Source organism: Colobus angolensis, unplaced genomic scaffold (assembly GCF_000951035.1).
Source record: "Colobus angolensis palliatus isolate OR3802 unplaced genomic scaffold, Cang.pa_1.0 Scaffold221, whole genome shotgun sequence".
NCBI classification, from domain to species: Eukaryota; Metazoa; Chordata; class Mammalia; order Primates; family Cercopithecidae; genus Colobus; species Colobus angolensis.
The window spans coordinates 2,621,503-2,643,944 of record NW_012115389.1 but is presented as its reverse complement, the minus strand read 5'-3'; the positions used below and the strand labels follow the sequence as shown (position 1 = coordinate 2,643,944).

Below are 22,442 nucleotides of genomic sequence, written 5' to 3'. Positions count from 1 at the left end.
AGTGAGCTGAGATCACGCCCCTGCACTCCAGCCTGGGCAACAGAGCAAGACTGCAAGGCTCTGTGTCAAAAAAAAAAAAAAAAAGTATTAAATTATTTTTAATGGACAAATTATCATATATATTTATGGAGTATGATATGATGTTTTCACACAATGTAGAATGATTAAATCAAGCTAATTAAGTAAAATGCTTAAAAAGAAAAAAAAAAAGGTCATTCTGACAGCCAGGAGGGGAGGTAGGGTTGGTGGATGCAGATCTGTGGGAGGCGGCTGTAGGGTCTCAGAGAGATAGGAGTAGCTTGAGCTAGGAGTAGATGACGTTAGAAACAGAGAGGAGAGGTTCAAAAGTTAATAGAGAGGTGATGGACTGGGCACAGGAACATGGAGAGGGCCCAGCAGTGGGAGAGAGGAGTGAGGTGGTTTCTAGCGGTGGAAAGAGGGAGGAGTGAGCTGGTTTCCAGGAGTGAGCTGGGAAATCAGCCTGTACCCACTGCCAGCACACAGTCCACTGTTTGCCATAGCAAGTCTCACTGGGAGCTCACTTGAAAGAAAGAGTGGGTCTACATCAGTTTTTAGTTTCCCCTAAGATTTTGAAAACAGGGCTGGGAGTGGTTGCTCATGCCTGTAATTCCAGCATTTTGGGAGGCCTGACCTCAGGTGATCAGTTCAAGACCATCGAAACCTCATCTCTACCAAAAATACAAAAATTAGCCAGGTGTGGTGGCGTGCCCCTGTAATCCCAGCTACTCGGGAGGCTGAGGCAGGAGAATCGCTTGAACCCGGGAAGTGGAGGTTGCAGTGAGCCGAGATCACGCCACTGCACTCCAGCCTGGGTGACAGAGTGAGACGCCATCTCAAAACAAAACAAAACAAAAAAATATTTTGACGACAGATGGTAAAAGATCTGGGACTCAGATTAACACACTTACCTTAAGCTCTTCCATCCTTTCCTGGATTGTGGAGAGGTCAGATGAATGGCTAGGGTCCTGCCCTTGTAGTATTTCTTCAGCTTCCACTATCCAGGCCTCTAGAGCTTCTAAACTCTTGGCAAAGGTTTCATAATCAAGAACTCCAGCCTTTTATTCCACAAAAGAAATTGGTATTTTAGTTAAAAAAAAAATGGTATTTTAATAAAGTCTAGTAAAAGGGCAAGTGGATATTAAAATTATTTTTCATATTCTTGTATCACGTTGCCATTCTCAAGACATCATTCCTATTAAAAAAAAAAGCTATAACAATTTAAATCTTCTTTATGTAATTTTTCTAAAAACTAGAATTATTTCTATGCACCATAAGTGAATAACAATCAAAAGTATTCTTTAAATACCTGATCAAACAACAGGTCTGAAAAGTCTTCTGATTCTTGTAAAAGTCTAAGTTAAATAAACATGAATATTCATATTAAAGCCGCTTAGTGTTTATTAATTGAATAGACCATGGTGGCATGCATTGGTTTAGGGACTTGCATCTTAAACCGATTTTTAAATTATTTTGCAGAGAACAGCGCAAAACTTCCACCTTCATCGTTCCCACCAGAATTTCCAAGTTTGTTTACTCGTTTTTTTCTTTAGTCTTGAAGGAGGTATTGTTGCAAGGATGAGGAATTCTTTTTCTGTATTTATGCCCAGATATTAGAGAAGACCCAATTTATAGAAGATACTAAACAGGAGCTCTGTACCTGTAACGAAGTCTGCTGTTTGCAGAGAGCCTGCTCTAGGGCACACAAGTGTTGACTCAAAGAGAGTTGATCCGATTGAATAGCTGATGCTGCTGAAGCATCCACTTGTTGCTTCAGTTGCTCTCCCAGCTCATGGAGAACAAAGAGGGAGTCCTTAACTGTACCCAGTTCTTTGAGGAGGTCCTATAAAAGGTGAAAATATGCCCACTCTGAAGCATGTTTATACTCCTTATCATAAACATAAACAGCAATTGGCAAAGGGCTATACATCTAGAAACACACAATTCCTACTGATCAAATTATTATGCTAAATAACCTTCACCTGTGGAAAAATGATCAAGCACTGCAATTTTTAAAAATGCTATGTATACATATTAATATTTTAAACATACATTATATATATATAACCTACGGATATATATATGTAATTACTTTTTTGTTAGTAAAAGCTATGTAGGTTCATTATAGGACCTTGGGGAAATGCAGAAAAACATACATAAACATGACAAGAAAAACATGATCCAAGAGTAGAGCCAATAACTGGAAATATTTTGGCAGTTTTTTTCCCGCCTCTACGTAATTCATATCAAATTGAAAACAAAATGTTATATTTTTCCTTTTTCTATTATTATTATACACACCAGGAATTCAGGAATTTGTCAGTGGTATCTTCTATATGTGTGGCCATGTTATTGCAAGTATAACAACCTCCTATCTCAGTAGGGTGCAGAACGCAGTGATGATTTTGGTGAGCAGGGGGTAAGAGTAGCCTGTATTCCCATTCTTTTCCATGGCATCTCTTTGCCTCCACTTTGTGTGGGACCCTCTTACAGTTTAAAAAAACATGAGCCAATGGAAATTCCCTGTTTCTGCTTTCTATCCTATCATTGAGAGATGATAAGCGACTGCTTCTTCTACTTGTTGCTGGTATCCCACCCAGTCATGCTATGCCTAGGCAGTGACTTCTGTGAGAGACAGAAAAACAAAGGGCTCCTTAAGCTTGACACAGACAACAGACAACGTATATTTCAATTCAGGAGTATTGAAAATGACAGTTCTTGTATATATAAATTATATGGATGAAAAAAGTACTGTATTATCTTTATTTTCAAATATCCATCTTTAGCTTTAAAGTGATTATTCAGGTTGAAGATATTAGACTAGGTTAAGCTTTTATTTATGTAGTTTTTATAGCTTGCCTAATTCTAATAAACTGATTTGGAAAAGTTTATTAAAAGATCCTTGTAACAAGCTCTTAAAAATAAAGACAAATAAGGACAAATAGTAAGAGCCATGTAATGCTTGAAACAAGAGAAGGGCTGTTCCTTAAACCCTTAAGTAGGCTATTGGCAGCTATAATGAAAAAGATAATTATTAAAAAGCTATTAAAAGAAGTATAACAGTAAATCAGGAGAGAAAGACTTCTTTCTACCATTAATATCTTAGATGAAACTATTGTGTAGATGCTTACCTAGGAGATAATGAATGTAAATGGACAAGATCTGGAACAGAAGATTTTTTAAAGATAGAACATTATTCCCCATATGGTCATGTCTTATACTGACCATCCCAGAAAACACAGAGAGCCTCAATTTTTCACACTGACTAAATTCCACTAGGAAAAATAGAAAACTACTCATTTTAAAAAATAAAACAAAGGGAGGAGACCTCTTAGTCTGATGCATATGCACCTGTGTTCTGAAAATCAGGCAGGCTCTTTGATCCTAAGACAATTATTTTTGGATAACTGTCTCATATAGAGAAGCATACTAAAGCTTACAGAGACCAAAAGCTAAACTTGGGCAGTCTAAGAAGGGCATGTTGGGAAAACAAGATAGCTCCTGAACATACGTTGCAGTCTTGAATCCATGTAGCAACCTCATCATCGGCGATGTCCTTATTTGTGGCTGCCTTCAACAGCTCATTGGTTCGATCCTCCTGCTGCTGAACCGATGAAGCACACTGTTTCGAGTAGTCCTTGTATCTTTGCCAAAGCTGAAGTAGGGCCTTGCTGGAGTGTAGCTGCTCAGCAATCTCTTCCAGCAAGTTATTCCATCTGGAAATAATAATCAACACTCATGAGCAGATTACCACCTCTCACCAAATGTTGATATTTGCTATTTTATTTTTCATGATCCTAGTTCATGTGAATATAGACATACTCATTTCTAGTTAACATAATAAAAATTACTGTTTCATATTCATAGTGTCAGGGTAGGTAATGAGGATGATGGCAATCTTTGGGTGTACAGTACTTCTAATTCTTTCTAAATCTCTTCACTACATTTATTTATCCTTAAATTCATGTTGTGAAAGAGAATTTTAAAGGACAGAATCTATGTAGCTCAAATTCAAAATGTCATTTTTAATTATATCATTATTTATAATAAGGCTGTGATATAAATAGTGTGTAAAATTAACATACTCCATACCTCATGTTGACTTCTTTCAGTGTATTGGTAAGAGTTTCTGTCACAGGCGGGTGGCACTCTTTCAATAATTGGTTGGTGATAGAACCAAATTTCTGTAAGCTCCTTTCCTGCTTTTCTAGATCATCTTGGAGATTCTGCCCAAAGAAAAAGACCCACAGATGACATAACAGGATCTAAATTCTAATAAGCAAGTTTAAAAGGAATTTGTATATGTTTTCATAAATATGCATATATACATGTATAAACCAGGCATGACTTAGCATCAATGCTTTATCAGCTTTCTTTAGATAATCATTTATTCTCTTTTTTAGGATTTTGTTATTTTGACTATGAGAAGAGGTTATTAGCAATGAAGCCTTCTTTTATTGGCATTTGGATTCTGCTGGAAAAGCTCACATAGGGTGCCCTTGTCCATTGGCTGGTAGGAAGCTGCCAGAGATGGTAAATTCCTCTTCAAAGGGTTTAATTGTGCAATGTTTTGTCCTTGGTTCAGAGGCCCACCTCCTTGTAATTTCTTGTTTCTGGCTTGCGAGCAGCCCTCCCACTCTTGTTGTGTCCTGACTTGGCCAGACATGTCCAAACATGCCATGTGCTGTAACACAGGGACCACTTCTACCCCCTCCCTCCCTTGTAAATCACACATTTACCCTAATTGGAAAAGTTTAAGTCTTAGCCAACCAGGGTCATTTTAGATTGTGTGGTTCAACCCTAGCCAACAGGGGAAGGATGCAGGGATCGGGACTGCGTTAGGGATAAAAACTCCTTCTCTCCTTTGTTCAGTGTGCTCTTGCAGTGGCCAGAAGTGTGAGTGGCACCCTTCTGCAGAAGTAAATTTGCCTTGCTGAGAAATCCTTTGTTTAGGTGCTCGTTTTCCTTGCTACGCCAAGCTCTTGTTTCTAATAAAGCCACGGCAATGGTGTATGTAATGTGCTATCTGCCAAACTGTGGATCTCTTTGGCACTCAAAGCCAAAGTCATGTCTCTATTTTATTGCATACCTAGAGTGCTTCTACCACAAACTCCCAAAGAGGAAGACTAACAAGGCACAGTTTTGGCAAGTTTTATCTCTGGGTGTTCTTCCTTGCCAAGAATTATTTTTAATTTAAAAAAATGATTTTCAATTGACAAATAATAATTGTATGTATTTGTAGGGTACTATATGATGTTTTGATATATGTTTATACTGTGGAATGAATAAATTAAGCTAATTAACATATCATTACCTCAAATACGTTCCATTTTTGTCTAGCAAAGTTGAACTCATAGAAGTAGAGTAGAATGGTAGTTACCAGGGCATGCGATAAGGAATTAGATGGGGAAAAGAAAGATGTTGATCAAAAGGAACACAGTTTCAGCTAGACAGGAGGGATAAGCTTTAGTGATCCACTATACAGAATGGAGACTATAATTAATAATAATGCATTGTATATGTCAAGATTGTTTAAAGCAAAGAATATTTATCAGACAGATTTGGCATCTTCTACCAAGCCTATCTAAATAGTCTTCTACCAAGGACCAGCAAGGGAACAGAAAGAAAGTTCTTTCCCTGGAAATAGTGCTGAGGTGACAGACCCAGTTCTTTAAAAAACTCCACAGGTGAAGTAGTCTACAAAACTCAAGTATCATTTAACATCAATATCTGATTACCCTCAAATGAAAACAGTCAAGGAAGAGACCCTTAATCCTTTCATGTCTTAAGACAGCTCTTGCAAGTATTAAACATATGTTAAATTAAAAAGCATTTCTAACCTCTTCAATGTTATAAGATGTGCTTTTAAATTTACCATCCTCAAAAGAAGTTTTAGTGACCTTTAGTAACAACAATTGAAGGGTTAAGAAATTATATAGACAAATTTGTCCTCCCTCCCACCCTATCCTAAAAAATATATTTCCTTAAGAAAGTCATATCTATCTCACATGTTTGCACACACTCCTGAGACAGGAGAGAGTGCTATGCTGCAGACAAACATCAGGGATATCATTATAGATGGACACAATGACAAAGGACCCACAGGAACCAAGCAGTAAGTGCTAGAAAGGAAGACTCTGTGGACATGCTGGATAGGCCACTGATATTTTACTGAATGGAAGCAATTGGATGGTTTAAACATTTACCACTTTCGTCATTTTTCTCTTTGTTTTCTTTCGAACATTCCTTAGAATATGTTTGGAGATGCAGGATAAGAAGAGAAAAAGAAAACAAAAGGCAGCGACAATGAATCAAGGAGGTTGAGTTGGCCATAAAATCATTGTATAAAAGACAATGTGAATATTTTTTACAACAGGATCTTGGAAATCATTTAGTTATACACCAGCTAATCCAGAATTTGGCACACACAGACAAGTTTGCTTAAGTAACAATAACACAGGTAAAATTAATTTTAAAGATCTTAAAAAATAATTAAGTGTAAACAACATATGGCAATTTTTCAGGATGATGTCTCCATTTTTTTTCAGTTTTCTGAAATTAAAAAGAATGTTAAGGATGTGTTAAATTAATTCCTTACCTGAAGATTGTCCACCTGAACTTGCACAGCTTCTAAGGAGCCAGTCAGCAGATGGAATCGGGAAAGAGAGTATCTGGCCTCCATGAGGTAACTGTTTATCTTTTCAAAGGCCACTTTGTGATTACTCCATTGGTCAAGCACTGATTTCAACAGTATCTTTAATTGTCCAACCTTTTGAAAAAGACAAACATTGCTTATTGCTTATAATTTCATAATATCTGGAATGATGGAATATATATTCAATTGATGGGAAAATATTAACATCTAAGAACTTCATCAGGGTTTCAGGTATCATAAACAAACAAAACTTAGAAGAAAAATATTTCAAAGGTAAAATGTATCAACTTTGAAATTTATGCCTTTCACACTTTTAAACACTCAGTTCTAAGTGGAAATGCTTAAAAGGGTAACATACATATATACACACACACACACACACACACACACACATATATGTGTGTATATATATTTTTTTAAGTCATAAGAGGTTGATACTTTTAATAAAACAGTTTAAGAATTGTATTAAATGAGTGTATTAAATAAATGCATTAACTCATATAATCCTCACAACATCTTATGTCTCAGATAGGTATAATCATTATCCCCATTTTATAGATGAGGACACTGAGATACTAAGAGGTAATGAAAATTAGCCAAGATTACACTGTTAGAATGTGAGAGATTTCAATTTCAATCCAGGTAGTCAGGTCCCCGAAAGTGAAATATATCTATAGCTACATCAATACCTATATCTATCTCACATGTGTGCGCACACACACACACACTCAGATAAATATCTTAAGACAAAACATCTAAGATACTCCTTCCTTATAGTTATTTATCTCTATCAGAAAAGTGTTTAGTTTGGTCTGTATCACTTAGATACAGATATCCATTTTGTATATCCTTTCCTAGGCTGGAGACAGATGTTTGAGAATGATCTATCGCCATGGGAATGGATGAGATCATTAAGAGAGTAATGTTTAAAATAAAGGCTTATTCTAGAAAACACCAGAAACTAGACTAAAAAAAAAAAAAAAAAAGAGGATAACGAAGCAGACTTAAAAGTACAAAGAGATAATGTATAGATTTGATTATTTCCTCCGTTACTTTAGGAAAAACAAAACCCCGAGTTTGGACAGAGCTGGCAAACACTGTCCTGGAGCTGGCTTTCGGCAAGCAATATTACCATGTGATCTAAATTCGCCCAGGTTTGGCCGAGCTCTTGCAGTGTGCTCACGACAATGCCAGAGACGTCTTCTTTCTTGTTCTGAATCAAAGCAAGTCCATTCTGCTCAATTTTCTCTACTTCTTTTTCTTTTGCTTTAATCAAACCTTCCAGATCCTGAAAGATTTAAAAAATAGTCACTTTAAATTGTTCTATTATGGAACTCTGGGGTGCACTGAAATTGAGCCATTATAGTTTCATGTCCTAAAAACCTTTTACTAATCCAAAAAGCTTATCTCTTTCAGAAGAGGCACTCCACAGAAGTACTTCTTCCTACACTCAAATGCAAAAAAAGTCATCTTTTTACACATGGCAAATCAGCATAACTTTAAAAAAGTAAAATTTGATAATCTACCAGATAAGGAAATGGTACTATGTAATTTTCTCAAGAGGCTGTGAGGAAAGAAATACATGTCAGAAACTGTAATGTTATTTATATTATTAAGTTCATATATGTTGGTATTCAAAAAGTTACACTGCCTACCCCATAGGAAGAAATGTGATCAAATGTGGTATTCTGGGTCCTAGTATCTGAGATTTAGTCACATTTCTACTACTATAAAGCTGTGACACTTTGGGTAGGTGAGAAATTTCTACTGGGTCTCAGTTTCTTCAGATGGGAAATCAGAAGACTGATTTCAGATGGGAAAAGATCATCTGTATGATCCTCTCTCTCTAAAATACCCTGAATTCTACATGATTCTAAAAGATTTCAGGCTTCTTTGATGAATCAAATCCTCATTTTCTTTGGGATATGCATTCATAATTGTCAGTATAAAATGTTCAAGAACGAAAAGCAAAATGAAGGAAAGATCTGGAGCTCATATTGAACCTGTATCATAACCCTAATTTCTATTTTAATGCCATCCGAAAATTTGAGAAGCTCAGTGAAGCAGGCTGAGACTGCTATCAGCACTTTATAAATAAATAAATTGAAGATCAAGTCATCCGACGTGTCTTGGGTAAAAGAGCTGGTGAGGGCTGGAGTGGGGACTAGAACCCAGTCTTTGGAGCCTATGGACTCCCAGCCTGATACCAGAAGGGAGTCGGCTGAACCTCAAACTGTGGAGGGAATATAAATCTCATGTTGGGGTGGCATGAAAAGTCAGGCATTAAGGCATGGTTACAGTCCCATATTCAGAAGTATGAATAGATTTGTAGTTCTTGGAGATTAGAATGGAGAAAATTCCCAAATACTGTAACTTTGGATAACACCTCAATTGTATAAAAAATATTTTTTATACCCCCTCATGATCCATACACAGGTAATAAGATTGAAATTGGGTAGTGCTGCTGCTAAGGTGTTAATGAGGAGTCCAGTCTCTGTTATATTAATTTCAAATGTCATGTCTCTTTAAAAATAATTTTTGCTTCTTTTATTTCTGTTTCTATTGTGGTTCAACTTGTTAATCTCTCTCTACCTAATTTTAAAAATAGAAATAATAAGACATTTTCTGCTTACTCCAAAGGGATAAAATTAGATAAATATATACAAAATATATTTTAAGCTGTCAAAAAGTAGCTAAATGTAAGATATTATTATGTTTAGCCATTTGGCAATGTGCCATGCTTCAGTGCGGATTTATTTATTTTTCTCTATTGAGTTATCATGAAGCTATTTTTGTTTTGGTTAATTAGTTAGAAACTCACGCATTTGGCAGCTTAAAGTGATCATTTTTGTTTTTCATATTGTTCTCTTATTTCTACTCTATAATTTTGTCACTATTTTGACAGCTTTGATAATTACCAGAGAATAAATATAGTGATTACTGGGGTTACAGGTCCTTTGTGTAGTACAGAAAATATAATTAATTTACTATTTAGAACTTTTCTATTTCTGTAAAGAGATTAAAAGACCAGAAACAATCCTTCCAATATGTCTTTAATATGATTCTAAAATTCAACCATTACAAATTGAGTTTCTATGGAAACCATAGAAATTGAGTTTCTAATTCAATTCTATGATGTTAACTTTTTCTCAGTGAGGAATATTAAATGAATGTTCCATTGCTTAGAAACTATTTCTAAAATGTCCTGCACATGTATGTTGGTATAAGAGCAAAACCCACGAGGGAAACAGGGCTGAAATATATATTATGTAAAAAATAAAGGTGTGTTTCCCTTGCTTTCATTAATAATTAAAAGATGATTCTGTTTTTGATCAAAAAGGGGAAATGCCAAACCCACCATTTTTAAAAGCAATAAAATATTCCTAACTTGGGTTAATTCATAAATATCAGTTTTATGTTGGTTTAAATTAATAAATCACCTATTAAAGACTGGGAAAATACTCAAGATTTTTAAAACAACATAAAGCTGGAATCCAGTCACCAATTTAAGTATACTGGCTTGAATTGGGTCCAAAAAACAATTTCTCCAAAATGACAATTCTAACAAGACTTGTAGTATAGCCAAATAGAACCTTCCAGTTAGGCCACTGTGATTTATTTACATGTGATGTCCCAAAATAATTATATGGGCTACTTTCATTCTGTCTAAATGACTTTTCATTTGAAATCATGAATTAGTACCAGTACAAAGTTCTTTAAACCACACTTTAAGCTTTTCCTCCTGACACTGTCTGACCTGACTCTCTGAAAGAGTAAAACTTAGGTCCTACACTTGGTAAAACATGGTCTAGCTGTTGCTATATTTTCCAGATGGTAAGGTGTCTCCCTGTTAAATAGAAGACATGAACAGGAAAAGAAACAAAATGGAAAATGGCAAAAAAAAAAAAAAAAAAAGCAATGTTAAAGAGAAGAAAAAAATACTTAGAAAGAGAAAAAGAAAAGTATGGAAGAAAAGAATTGGGAAAAAAAAAGAAAATGCAAATGATATTAATGTGGTATTTCGGTCTTTCAACAGCAAAGTTTATCACAACCATGCAACCAGAAGGCACTCACTTTGCTAATTCTAATACGCAGAATTACCTTTTAAATTCAATGGATATATTTTAACTTAGGAACTCAGCGAAAGTTATGACATTTTGTCCTCAAAAGTAAAGAGCTGAAATTCTGGATTATTTGTAGATTTTAGATTTTACAGCCTAAATCAGAAATACCATTGGCCTCTGGAAAATCGGAAATGCAATGAGACTAGTTGATGCATATTCTTCATCTTCAATCTTTAAGCACCCATTATCTGACATGGGGCTTTTTATAATTAAATAAAAAACTATCATTATTTCAAGGTATTTCTTTACATGATGTTTTTCTTTATCAATTTTATGCATTCTCAAAATTGTAATCCAGTAGCTGGGGAGCCAGCACTTCTCTTCCTTTTCAGAATCGAAAAGCTTTGATGAAGTGCTTAAATATACCTCTCTGTATGTGTCCCAAACAGAAAACATGATGATTGGAAGAGAGATCATTACCAAAGTTCTTTCTTTTTGAAACCCAGAATAGAAAAATAAGACTTGCAAAGAGAAGCTTTTCTGTAGAATTACTTCACTGTTGAGTTTTCAATTGTTTTTAGGAAACACTATAAGAGAACAGTCATAATCTGTAACATTATATGAACTCATAAATTATTTTCAAAAATCTTATTACAGCATTAACTGCAATAGCTCACTTTTCTTTTGGGTACACAAGAAGACCTGTGTGTCCCTGAGTCACTGGAAAACATTTGGAATGTTACTGCTTCACCTGAACTTTCAATCCTCATTGCTCAGAGTAGAACAAGCATACTCTGTGTACTTCCCCATGTGACAAAAGAGAAAGTAACATGGATATTTTCTATTAATTAATAGGATATTAATAATAATAATAATTAATAGTAGGAGGTCTGCTGTGAAGTGCTTGCTCAGAGGAGGTAAACAGGAATCCAACCAAGCCTCTAGTGCTAACTTCCATTTATAGGACATACAGAGGACAGAAGAAAAAAATTAAACAACATCTTAAGGACATTCATAGGCCAATCCTGAACACGGCACCCATTGACAGTTTCTGCGACAGGTTATGGTCTTAAAAAAATATTCAAAAGATTTAAGAGATCTAACAAGCAAATGTAGCATATGGATATTGTCTGCATCCTTATTTTGAATAAGTTAATGTGAAAAAGACATTTTAAAGACAACTGAGGAAATACGACTATGAGTTGAACATAAAATAATATTAGGAATGATTAAACTTTTGATGGTGATAATAATATGGATGCATTAAGAAAAAGTCTAGTTTTCAAAGATATATATTGTAGTATGTAAGAATAAAGTAACATGATGTCTGATATTTACTATGAAATCTATTTGAGAAAAAGAAATAATTTACGCAATTTTTTTTTTTGGAAACAGGGTCTTGCTTTGTTACCCAGGCTGAAGTGCAATGGTGTAAACATGGCTTACTGCAGCCTTGATCTCCTGAATTCAAGTAATCCTCCCACCTCAGCCTGCTGAGTAGCTGGGACTAGAGGTGTAGCACCACCACATCTGGCTGATTTTTGTAGCTTTTTGTAGAGAGAGGGTTTCACCATGTCACCCAGGTTGCAAATCTTGATAATTATTAAATGTGATGCTTGGTATATAGGGGTCACAGCATTTCTCTCTACTTATGAGTGTGTTTGAAAATTTTCATAATTTCAAATTTTTAAAAACAAGTGAAAAACTCTAATGTATTTTTTTATTTTAAAAAACCTATAAATTCACATAATCAGCAAAATTTGTTACTAAATGCAACTTTTAAAAAATATTTAACTTGCAACTCTCAAGGCCTACAAACACATTAGCATATGCCATGAAATTGTGAGATGGTTCATGTTAGCCATCTGGACAAGTTACCTGACAGTCTTTCAGTGCATTTTGAACAGAAGCCTGATCTCCAATTCGATGCTGTTGTTTCAGTCTCTTTTCCTGGGTTTCAAACCATGTTTTCAGACATTGTACATTACTTTCATATTCTGACCAAGATTCCAATAACCCTTCCAACAGCTGGATCTGAACAAACACAATAAAATGAAATTTGCAACTTTATTTTAATAAAATCAAATCATTGGCAGGCTAATTATTCCAGTCAGCATTTTCTCCAAATTAAGAATTCTTAAAATACAGTTCATTGTATACATGATTTAAAACAGGGGTGTCTAATCTTTTGGCTTCCCTGGGCGATACTGGAAGAAGAATTGTCTTGTGCCTCACATAAAATAAACGAACACTAACAATAGCCAATGATCAAAAAAAAAAAAATTGTAAAAGAAATCTCATAATGTTTTAAGAAAGTTTACGAATTTGTGTTGGGCTGCATTCAAAACCGTCCTGGGCCGCGTGCAGCCCACGGGCTGGACAAGCTTGATTTAATAAATGAATTTCATAAAGTATGAATCAATGACTATTATTGGGAAGCAATAAAGGACTAAAGTCAACTTGAACCAAAGGCAAAATAAATCAAGAGGCGTCTTTAGAAAACTGAAACATCATGAAATATACAAAGAGCACAGAGTGTAAAAGAGAAAATCATCAACAGGTTAAAGAAAGTTTAGGGTTATTAACCTTCAGCGGTATTATTGGAAGCGTTCTTTGCCCAGGATAGCCACACTACTCGTGAACCCAGTCTTCCTTACAGAGTGTGCCTGTTCTTGGGGTTTTCATGTAAGTCTGGATGGTGGCAAGCCAATGGCTTACCTTCTCAGTTACTAGACCTTGCAGAATTTGCCAACTTTTATTCATTGCTCCAAGTTGCTCAGCAAAATCAGTCTTATCACTACGTTTACTTTCCACATCCTGACTGCTGATTTGTAGCACGGACTGGTTCACAAAATCCACCGTCAGCTGTTTACAGTTAATGTCTATCTTAAAACCCTTAAAAAAAGAGGAGAAAATAAGATTATACAATAAATGTCTCATTATTTTTCCATGAGTTGGAAAGCCTTAAGTAACCTCAATATTAATATTATCACTTCCATAACTCAGCTAAAATGGCACAATTTGTCTGTATTCACACAACTCATTATTTTTGGAAGCCGAATATATATATTTGTATACGTTTATATGAACATAAACACAGATACACGTGTGTGTGTGTGTGTGTGTGTGTGTATATATATATTTTTAGGTAGAAGATTTAGAACTAGATAAATTATATAACCTCACTATAAAATATTTATAAATTTATTTTTATAATTTCTGCAATTCTTTAAAAATAACATAAAATTATTCAAAATCATTCCTAGTACTAGATATTTCTTCTTATTTCTATAACTGATAATGCATTTTTCTTGCTCTTGAATTCCTATCTGGTCACTGTGTAGGAAACATACATTCCAAGACTTGATTACTATAATTTGAATTTTTTAGTTCTTTCAAATAAAATGGTCTCAACATATGAAAAATTAAAAACAAAAAATTTTAATTACCTTATATTTCTGAAGGTATTCATGAATTGCCTTGTAACCTATGGAATTTTTAATATTATCTTCATCCTTCTGAATAACATTTTCCATTAGCGAAATCCAACTCATGACTTCAGAAATGGCATGGCGGGAAGGCAGTTTATCCATCTGGAGCTGTCCAAGTCAGGGAGAGAACAAGTCTCAAGTGTTAAAATGGAAACCCCAACTTCTGCTAACTTAAAAACCCTCCAATAATTCTTAAAAATGTACCGAGAGAGATAACACTCCTTAATGACATTTGGAGATCTTATCCCTATTGAAAGCTTGAAGTCAAACATCAGGCAAATGCTGAACAATAATAGTCATTTTACGTTCACCTGACATCCAATACTATAAACATTGTATAAACATTAACTAATTAATCAAAACACCAGAAAGAAGAGAATATTATTCTTATTTTATAACTAGTTTTATGAGCTTAAAAAAACTTAACCATAAAACATGCAACAGATGTATTTTATTAATTATCTTGTAAAATCTCTGCATATTGACTCAGGAATGTTAAAAGAAGAAAGAAAAATACCACACTACAAGCTATCATTTTCTAGATTTGTTGGCACTCTTGTATTTATTCCTAAGAGCATAGCCAATTTCCTCAGTCCTTAGCTGATATACAGTACTTACAATTCGAAATCTTAGTTAACATATCACACATTTATGCATATGTGTATTATGATGATTTGGAGGAACAAAAGCAATCATTTAAAATCTTTGTATATCAACTTCTGTGTGGTGCTGGAAGATATAGCAATGAACGTGGGTTGGTTCCTGCCCTCTGGGGGTGCACAGCTGCTGCTTAGGAGAGATTAGGCATGTACATGAAACAGCTATCCTGCCTGAAACACAGTGATGAGTGTCAAAGAGAGATAAAGATAAAATGTTCTGGAATTTCAGAGGAGGTAGGTATATTTTCAGATAAGAGGAGTATTTACATCTACTGAAAGCTAGTTGCTCTCCTATACATATGATTTTTTTTTACATGTATTATGTTCTAAATCTTCATAACCACTCACTTTATGAGAAAAGTGTATGTAACTGTCCACATTTTATCCAGGAGAAAACAGAGTTTAAACAAAGTCAGACAAACATTCCAATACACATACCCACACCCACATACATACATGAAAGAAACCCTCAGAGGAAATGCCTTCGGGGCAGGGCTTTGTAGTGTAGTTCACTTTTTTTATTTTATTTATTTATTTATTTATTTTGGAGACGAGTCTTGCTGTCACCCAGGCTGGAGTGCAGTGGCGTGATCTCGGCTCACTCCAACATCTGCCTCCCCGGTTCAAACAATTCTGCCTCAGCCTCCCAAGTAGCTGGGACTACAGGCGCACACCACCATGCCAGGCTAATTTTTTGTATTTTAGTAGAGACGGGGTTTCACTGTGTTGCCCAGGCTGGTCTCGAACTCCTGAGCTCAGGCAATCCGCCCTTCTCAGCCTCCCAAAGTGCTAGGATTACAGGCATCAGCCACTGCACCCGGCCTGAGTTCACTTTTAATATTAACACAATGGGAGAGAGGAGGCCAGGTGTCTGGGACAAAGCTGATTTAAATTTGTGAGCAAAAGCAAAAAACGAATATATTTTTCCATGTCAAATAGCTTAAGTCAGTTATTTCCCACGAAAGCAATCCTTCTTTCTGTACCTGGTGGAGCTTCTCCTGGACGGCTGGGATATTGGTTAGCAGGTCAGTCCACTGGCTATCAATGTGTGACAGCTCAGAGCGCAGCGTGGCTGTGTCCACCTTTTTCAGTCGAAGGAGCTGATTTCCAGTACTCAGAACAGATGATTTCAGGGAAGATTTGGCATCCACTTCTTTAGAAAACTCCTGAAACAAGTAGCGATGTTCAAATTAGGACTAAATAGCCAGACCATTCATTAAAAGGAAAGCGATCAATTTAGTGCATGAAACAATTTCCTTTACATCCTGGAGAGGGTTATACTGAACACTCAAAGAAAATGACAGCAGTACACCCTTGCCCTCGAATGAAAGCAAACTACGAAGCCCCTACTTGAAAACTACTCTGAAGAGGCAATGTTGAGTCATGGAGCCCTATTATTTTGCATACTTATGGAACACACATAGTTAACATTAATATATTCTCTATAGCTTAGTTTTTTAAGTATATTCACTGATGGTTGACTTCCTTCCTTCCTTTTTTTTTTTCTTTTTAGATGGAGTCGCTCGCTCTGTTGCCCAGGCTGGAGTGCAGTGGCGCAATCTCAGCTCGCTGCAACCTCCGCCTCCTGGGTTCAAGTGATTCTCCTGCCTCAGCCTCCTGAGTAGCTGGGATTACAGGCACACACCACCACGCCCAGCGAATATTTGTATTTTTCGTAGAGACGAGGTTTCACCATGTTGGTCAGGCTGGTCTCGAAGTCCTGACCTCGTGATCTGCCCGCCTTGGCCTCCCAAAGTGCTGGGATTACAGGCGTGAGCCACCATGCCTGGCCTGACTACTTTTCTACTGGTGCATGGGTCAGGCCTAACTTACAGGCCTGAATCAAATGCCTTAGATTCTTAGACTTACCAGGAAAGCATTTAGATGATCCCGGACCATTTCCAGCTCTTGTGGGACTGTCACAGATTGCTGAGTCCAAAATTCTAGCCTGTCTTTTGCAGATTGCAACCAGTGAATTAGATCTGCAGATTCACTTTGATATCTGTAAGCACATTACGGAGTCTATTAAGTAAACATTTCATCCCTATCTTCTGCTCACCTACATTACTCACCAATGCCAACAGTTTTAAAACAAGAGGTCTGAAGATTTAGGAGAAAAATGCATGAGGTTGGCACTCTGAAATTTTCTTTCTTTCTTTTTTTTTTTTTTGAGACGGACTCTCGCTCTGTCACCCCGGCTGGAGTGCTGTGGCCGGATCTCAGCTCACTGCAAGCTCCGCCTCCCGCGTTCACGCCATTCTCCTGCCTCAGCCTCCCAGGTAGCTGGGACTACAGGCGCCGCCACCTCGCCCGGCTAGTTTTTGGTAGTTTTTAATAGAGACGGGGTTTCACCGTGTTAGCCAGGATGGTCTCGATCTCCTGACCTCGTGATCTGCCCGTCTCGGCCTCCCAAAGTGCTGGGATTACAGGCTTGAGCCACCGCGCCTGGCTGAAATTTTCTTAATACTGATACCTTTATCAAGCCTGTCTCTCTGGGTTTCCGCTTGCCTGTCTTTAAGCTGAGTATAAAAATATCTTTCCCTACTCCTTCACATTGATGCTACTTAGAAAATATCAGATGATGGTTACAAAAGGTCCTTTGAAATAAAGGCAGCTTAGACACAGACTAGGTCATTGTGTAAAAATCAGTCCTCCACCCCGCTGAATGTTTCCCATTGCCCTTGAGAAGCTTCCACTTCTCAATCCACATTTTCTCTTTCTCTCCCTCTCAGGCTTTACTGTGATTTCTCATACACAGTCATTAGGCAAGGGAGGGTAAAACTCAAAGGCAAGGTGCCTTATGCACCTGCCTCCCTGCTCACTTCTAATTATATGTTTATATGAGTATACAAGAATCCAAGTGGGGACTTTCTACTTACCTTTGTTTTTTTTTTTTTTTTTTGAAATGGAGTTTCACTCTTGTTGCCCAGGCTGGAGTGCAATGGCGCAATCTTGGCTCACTGCAACCTCCCCTTCCCAGGTTCAAGTGATTCTCCTGTCTCAGCCTCCCAAGTAACTGGGATTATAGGCATGCACCACCACGCCTGGCTAATTTTGTATTTTTAGTAGAGATGGGGTTTCTCCATGTTGGTCAGGCTGGTCTCGAATTCCCGACCTCAGGGGATCTGCCCGCCTCAGTCTCCCAACGTGCTGGGATTACAGGTGTGAGCCACTGCGCCCGGCCTCTGCTTATCTTTATTTTCCAAACTATACAATAAGTTCCTAGAGGAGCCATGTCACTTTCAAGTGAATATCTACTTGCCTAATTTATTTATTTTTGAGACAGACTCTCGTTCTATTGCCCAGGCTGGAGTACAGTAGCATGATCATGGCTCACTGGAGCCTCGACCTCCCAGGCTGAAGCAATCCTCCCACTTCAGCCTCTCCAATAGCAGGGACCATAGGCATGTGCTACTATACCTAGTCCTTTTTTATTTTTTGCAGAGATTGGGGTCTTACTATGTTGCTCAGGCTGGTCTTGAACTGCTGGCCTCAAGCAATCCTCCTGCATTAGCCTCCCCAAGTAATGAGATTACAGGTTTGAGCCATCATCCCCCACCCCCACTAGCCTTATTAATACAATGTAGCACTTATCTGAAAATATACAAAACAATCATTGTATTACCTGGTCCAGTGTTTCAATATTGTTTCCAATCTGTGAAGTTCCTTAGACACTTTGTTGGTGTTACTTAGCCAGCGCTCTCCAAGTTGATTTAGTTGACTTTCTAGATCTGAGCAGCTGATGGATATCAGAAGTCGTTTGCCATCATCTAATACTTGATATAATTTGGGCTGGTATTCATTAAGGCTAGATTTTAAATGCTAAAATCATTGAAATTATTAGGTTACAAGTTTGGATATGCAATTTTTGTCTTTAAGAATTATAATTTCTCCAGTACCTACAATGTTCCCATATGTGTTATTGGAACTTCAACTATACTCACTCAAGTAACACTGAAAACTTCAAGATGTTTCATCTATATTTAAGTATAGATGGTCTCCTTTTGTTTATTATTATTATTATTATTATTATTATTTTGGTAGTGACTTTAGGTGGATTTAAAACTTTCAAATTATCATTATTATTTCAAGAATTGTGTGGCATCAGCATAAACTAATGCTTGGTGGAGGCTGAATCTTCAAAAAGAGCTCTCATTAAAAAAAAAAAAAGACTTTTAATAATGTCCAACTATAAATAACAGAAACATTATCTCCTTTCAATGCCAATAACTTGAAAAAAAGTAAAAGTACTAATAAAGTAATTGATCGCAAATTTGCTTACATTCTGTTAAAACTATTGGTAAGGTTCTAAAGGCAATGTGGCGGCTTGTAACACCAACCTGGTAGAGTGTTATGCGGTCAATAAGCCTGTCCTCGTTCTCCTCCACCAGACCCACGCTTGGGATGCTGCTTTCCACCACCTCCAGCTGTCTGCTAAGCTCCTGCTGGTCCTCATCCAGATGCGACCACGTCTAGAAACACAACACTTGTCTGTGAGCTAAAAAAAACCCTCATTAGGGAAAGACATTCTTCCTTGTGTGCAAAATACGTGCTTGACAGATTCTCCTTAAAGTTACATCAGAGATGTTTGCATTGGGGCTTGCTTTGGGAAGCAAAAGATGGCTTTAAGGCAAGTAATCAAATGGTGAGGCTTGAAAGCATTGTGAATGGGCTCTGGAATCTGCCACTAAGCCCCTTTATGGCCGTGAGTAAGATACTAAACTCTGTACCTCTTTTCCATATATTACAACGGGGATAATAACAGCTGTCTTCTCCATCATGAGGATTAAATGGAATAATGTGTGCAGTGTACCTTCTTTCGGGTATGCACATTTTTTTTTTTTGAGACAGAGTCTCACTCTGTCGCCCAGGCTGGAGTGCACTGGCACGATCTCGGCTCACTGCAAGATCTGCCTCCCGGGTTCACGCTGTTTTCCTGCCTCAGCCTCCCGAGTAGCTGGGACTACAGGCACCTGCCACCACACACGGCTAGTTTTTTGTATTTTTTAGTAGAGACAGGGTTTCACCGTGTTAGCCAGGATGGTCTCGATCTCCTGACCTCGTGATCTGCCTGCCTTGGCCTCCCAAAGTGCTCAGGTTACAGGCGTGAGCCACCATGCCCGGCCTTTTTTTTTTTTTTTTTTTTTTATTTTAGATAGGCTCTCACTCTGTTGCCTAGACTGGAGTACAGTGGCACAATCATGGATCACTGCAGACTCGAACTCCTGGGCTCAAGGGATCCTCCTGCTTCATCCTCCCAAGTAGCTGGGACCACAGGTGCATTCCACCACACCAGACTAATTAAAAAATTTTTTCTGTAGAGATGGGGATCTCACTATATTGTCCAGGCTGGTCTCAAACTCCTGGCATCAAGACATCCTCCTGTTTCAGCCTCCCAAAGTGCTGGGATTACAAGCATGAGCCACCACATCTATCCCAGGTATGCATGGCTTTATTCTTTACCACAGTAAGGATTTAAGTCAAAAAGATGGGGATGTTTGCCTTTCATGTAACGGGTAAGCAAACCAATTACATTTGCATATGAAACAGATATCTATAAATATGAATATATAGTCTATATATTCTATTAAAGAAAAATAGCAAATCACTTATTCCTAAGTTCAGACTTTTATTTTATTTAAAACTGGAAAACACTTTTAAAAAGATGAGTTGAAGTATTTTCCAATAATTTACATCGTGGGTCAGCAGTTTCTCAGTGTGAGTATGCTCACTTTACTGTGCAGTTGGAGTGGCAACAGGGCACAGTAGTAGAAACCCATGCTTTTTAAATACACTTACCAAATATCTATTTCCTGGTACTTTCAATGCCTAGGGATCTAGGAGTAAATACAACAGACACAAACCCAGGCCTTCTAGTGAGGAGAGACAGGTAATCAATAATAAAGAGTAAACCAAAAACAAACAATAAGTTGTATGGTGTAATAGAGTTCTTGTGCTGTGGAAGAACAAAACAGAACTGGGTAGGGATGGGAGGGAGTGCCCAAGTGTGTGCCTGGGGGGGCTACAATGTAAGTGGTGTCATCAGGTAAGTTTCACGGAGAAACACACATTTCAGGTTGTGAAGTCAGACAGATGAAGGTGTGATCACTGACTCTGCCACCAATTAACACGTGTCTTGGCAAGCCATTGCTCCCAGACTCGTTGTTGAAACAGGGATTCAAAATACCACCTCAAAGGGTTATGATAAAGATGAGATGGATTCATGTAAGTGTAAGAAGTCTTGCCAGGGGCCAGACATGTCAATAAAGCGTAACTATTATTACAGAAATTTCTAACGTTAAAGGTAGATGTCTCTCCAAAATACAGGGAATTCCACATCAGGGAATTCTACATCTGGGATTTGGGGGTTAGATAGCTATGAAAATGTTGGCCCAGGGAAAAACCCATTTGGAAAAAAATGCAAATAGGACCTGCAGACAACCCAGGTAAGATCAGCAATATTCAGTAATATTGTGGGAGTGGGTGGGGAAGCCAAAAAAGCGGAGAGAGATTATAATCTCTAAACCTTCCAAGGGAAAGAGGAAGAATGAGAAAGCAGGAACAGTTCAGGGCAACTGATACAGTTACTGAAGAAAGAAAGGAGGGCACCGTCCCATCAATAATGTCCTACATTTCCACGGGGTTCTACAGCTTGCCAGTAGTCACCACTGAGCACCTATTCTGTTCCAAGAGCAACTGCATTTGGGACAGAAAAAAATATTTCTACATTTTTCTTTTTTTTTTTTGAGACAGTGTTTCACTCCTGTTGCCCAGGCTGGAGTGCAGTGGCATGATCTCGGCTCACTGCAACCTCCACCTCCTGGTTCAAGCGATTCTCCTGCCTCAGCCTCCAAAGTAGCTGGGATTACAGGTACCCACCATGACGTCCGGCTAATTTTGTTTGTATTTTTAGTAGAGATGGGGTTTCAACATGTTGGTTTGTTTCACCATGTTGGCCAGGCTGGTCTCAAACTCCTGACCTCAAGTGATCCACCCACCTCAGCCTCCCAAAGTGTTGTGATTACAGGTGTGAGCCACTGCACCTGGCCTATTTCTATATTTTTCATACGCTTAAGTAAGCTATCAGTCTGAATATCAAAACCCCAAATATCTTCATGCATAGTCTGAAGTCAGTGTGTATATATCTTACTTCCAACATGGCACAGCAGATAGCCAAATGTAAACAGAAAACACAGGGAGAACAAGGAACACAGAACCATAGGAAAAGTACAGTCTTGAGCCGGAGTGCACAGCTAGCTCTGAGGTTACATGAGGCAAATGCATGGATCAATACGTCTTGCATCAAAGGTCCATTTTGCAGCAGGAAGTCTGCAGCACGGAAGACATGACATCAATGGTCTCACCTCTAGAATGTACTCCAGCTCCACACCCCTCTTGTGAGCCCGTTTCAGTACAGCAGAAGCCTGAGCCATCAGCTCTGTGTGGAACTCGGTTTCCTTCTGGACTGCAAAGCTGATTATCTTTCTGAAGAGTGTTTCAGTCAAGATCATATGAGATTCCAGGCCCTGAAAGTATTCCTGCAATTTTTCAGGGA

At 37.6% G+C, this 22,442-nt stretch overlaps 1 protein-coding gene across 1 annotated transcript in view; it reads right to left on the bottom strand.

Moving 5' to 3' along the window:
- The window catches only part of SYNE1 (spectrin repeat containing, nuclear envelope 1), a 543,966-nt gene that overhangs the window by 95,943 nt on the left and 425,581 nt on the right, over positions 1-22,442 (bottom strand). The window contains 14 exon segments of the mRNA XM_011943785.1: positions 930-1,076; positions 1,679-1,861; positions 3,530-3,734; positions 4,111-4,244; positions 6,617-6,787; positions 7,806-7,961; positions 12,616-12,771; positions 13,456-13,632; positions 14,187-14,336; positions 15,871-16,053; positions 16,757-16,889; positions 18,513-18,709; positions 19,228-19,359; positions 22,252-22,425. Of these exon segments, the coding sequence (XP_011799175.1) occupies positions 930-1,076; positions 1,679-1,861; positions 3,530-3,734; positions 4,111-4,244; positions 6,617-6,787; positions 7,806-7,961; positions 12,616-12,771; positions 13,456-13,632; positions 14,187-14,336; positions 15,871-16,053; positions 16,757-16,889; positions 18,513-18,709; positions 19,228-19,359; positions 22,252-22,425 (2,298 nt within the window).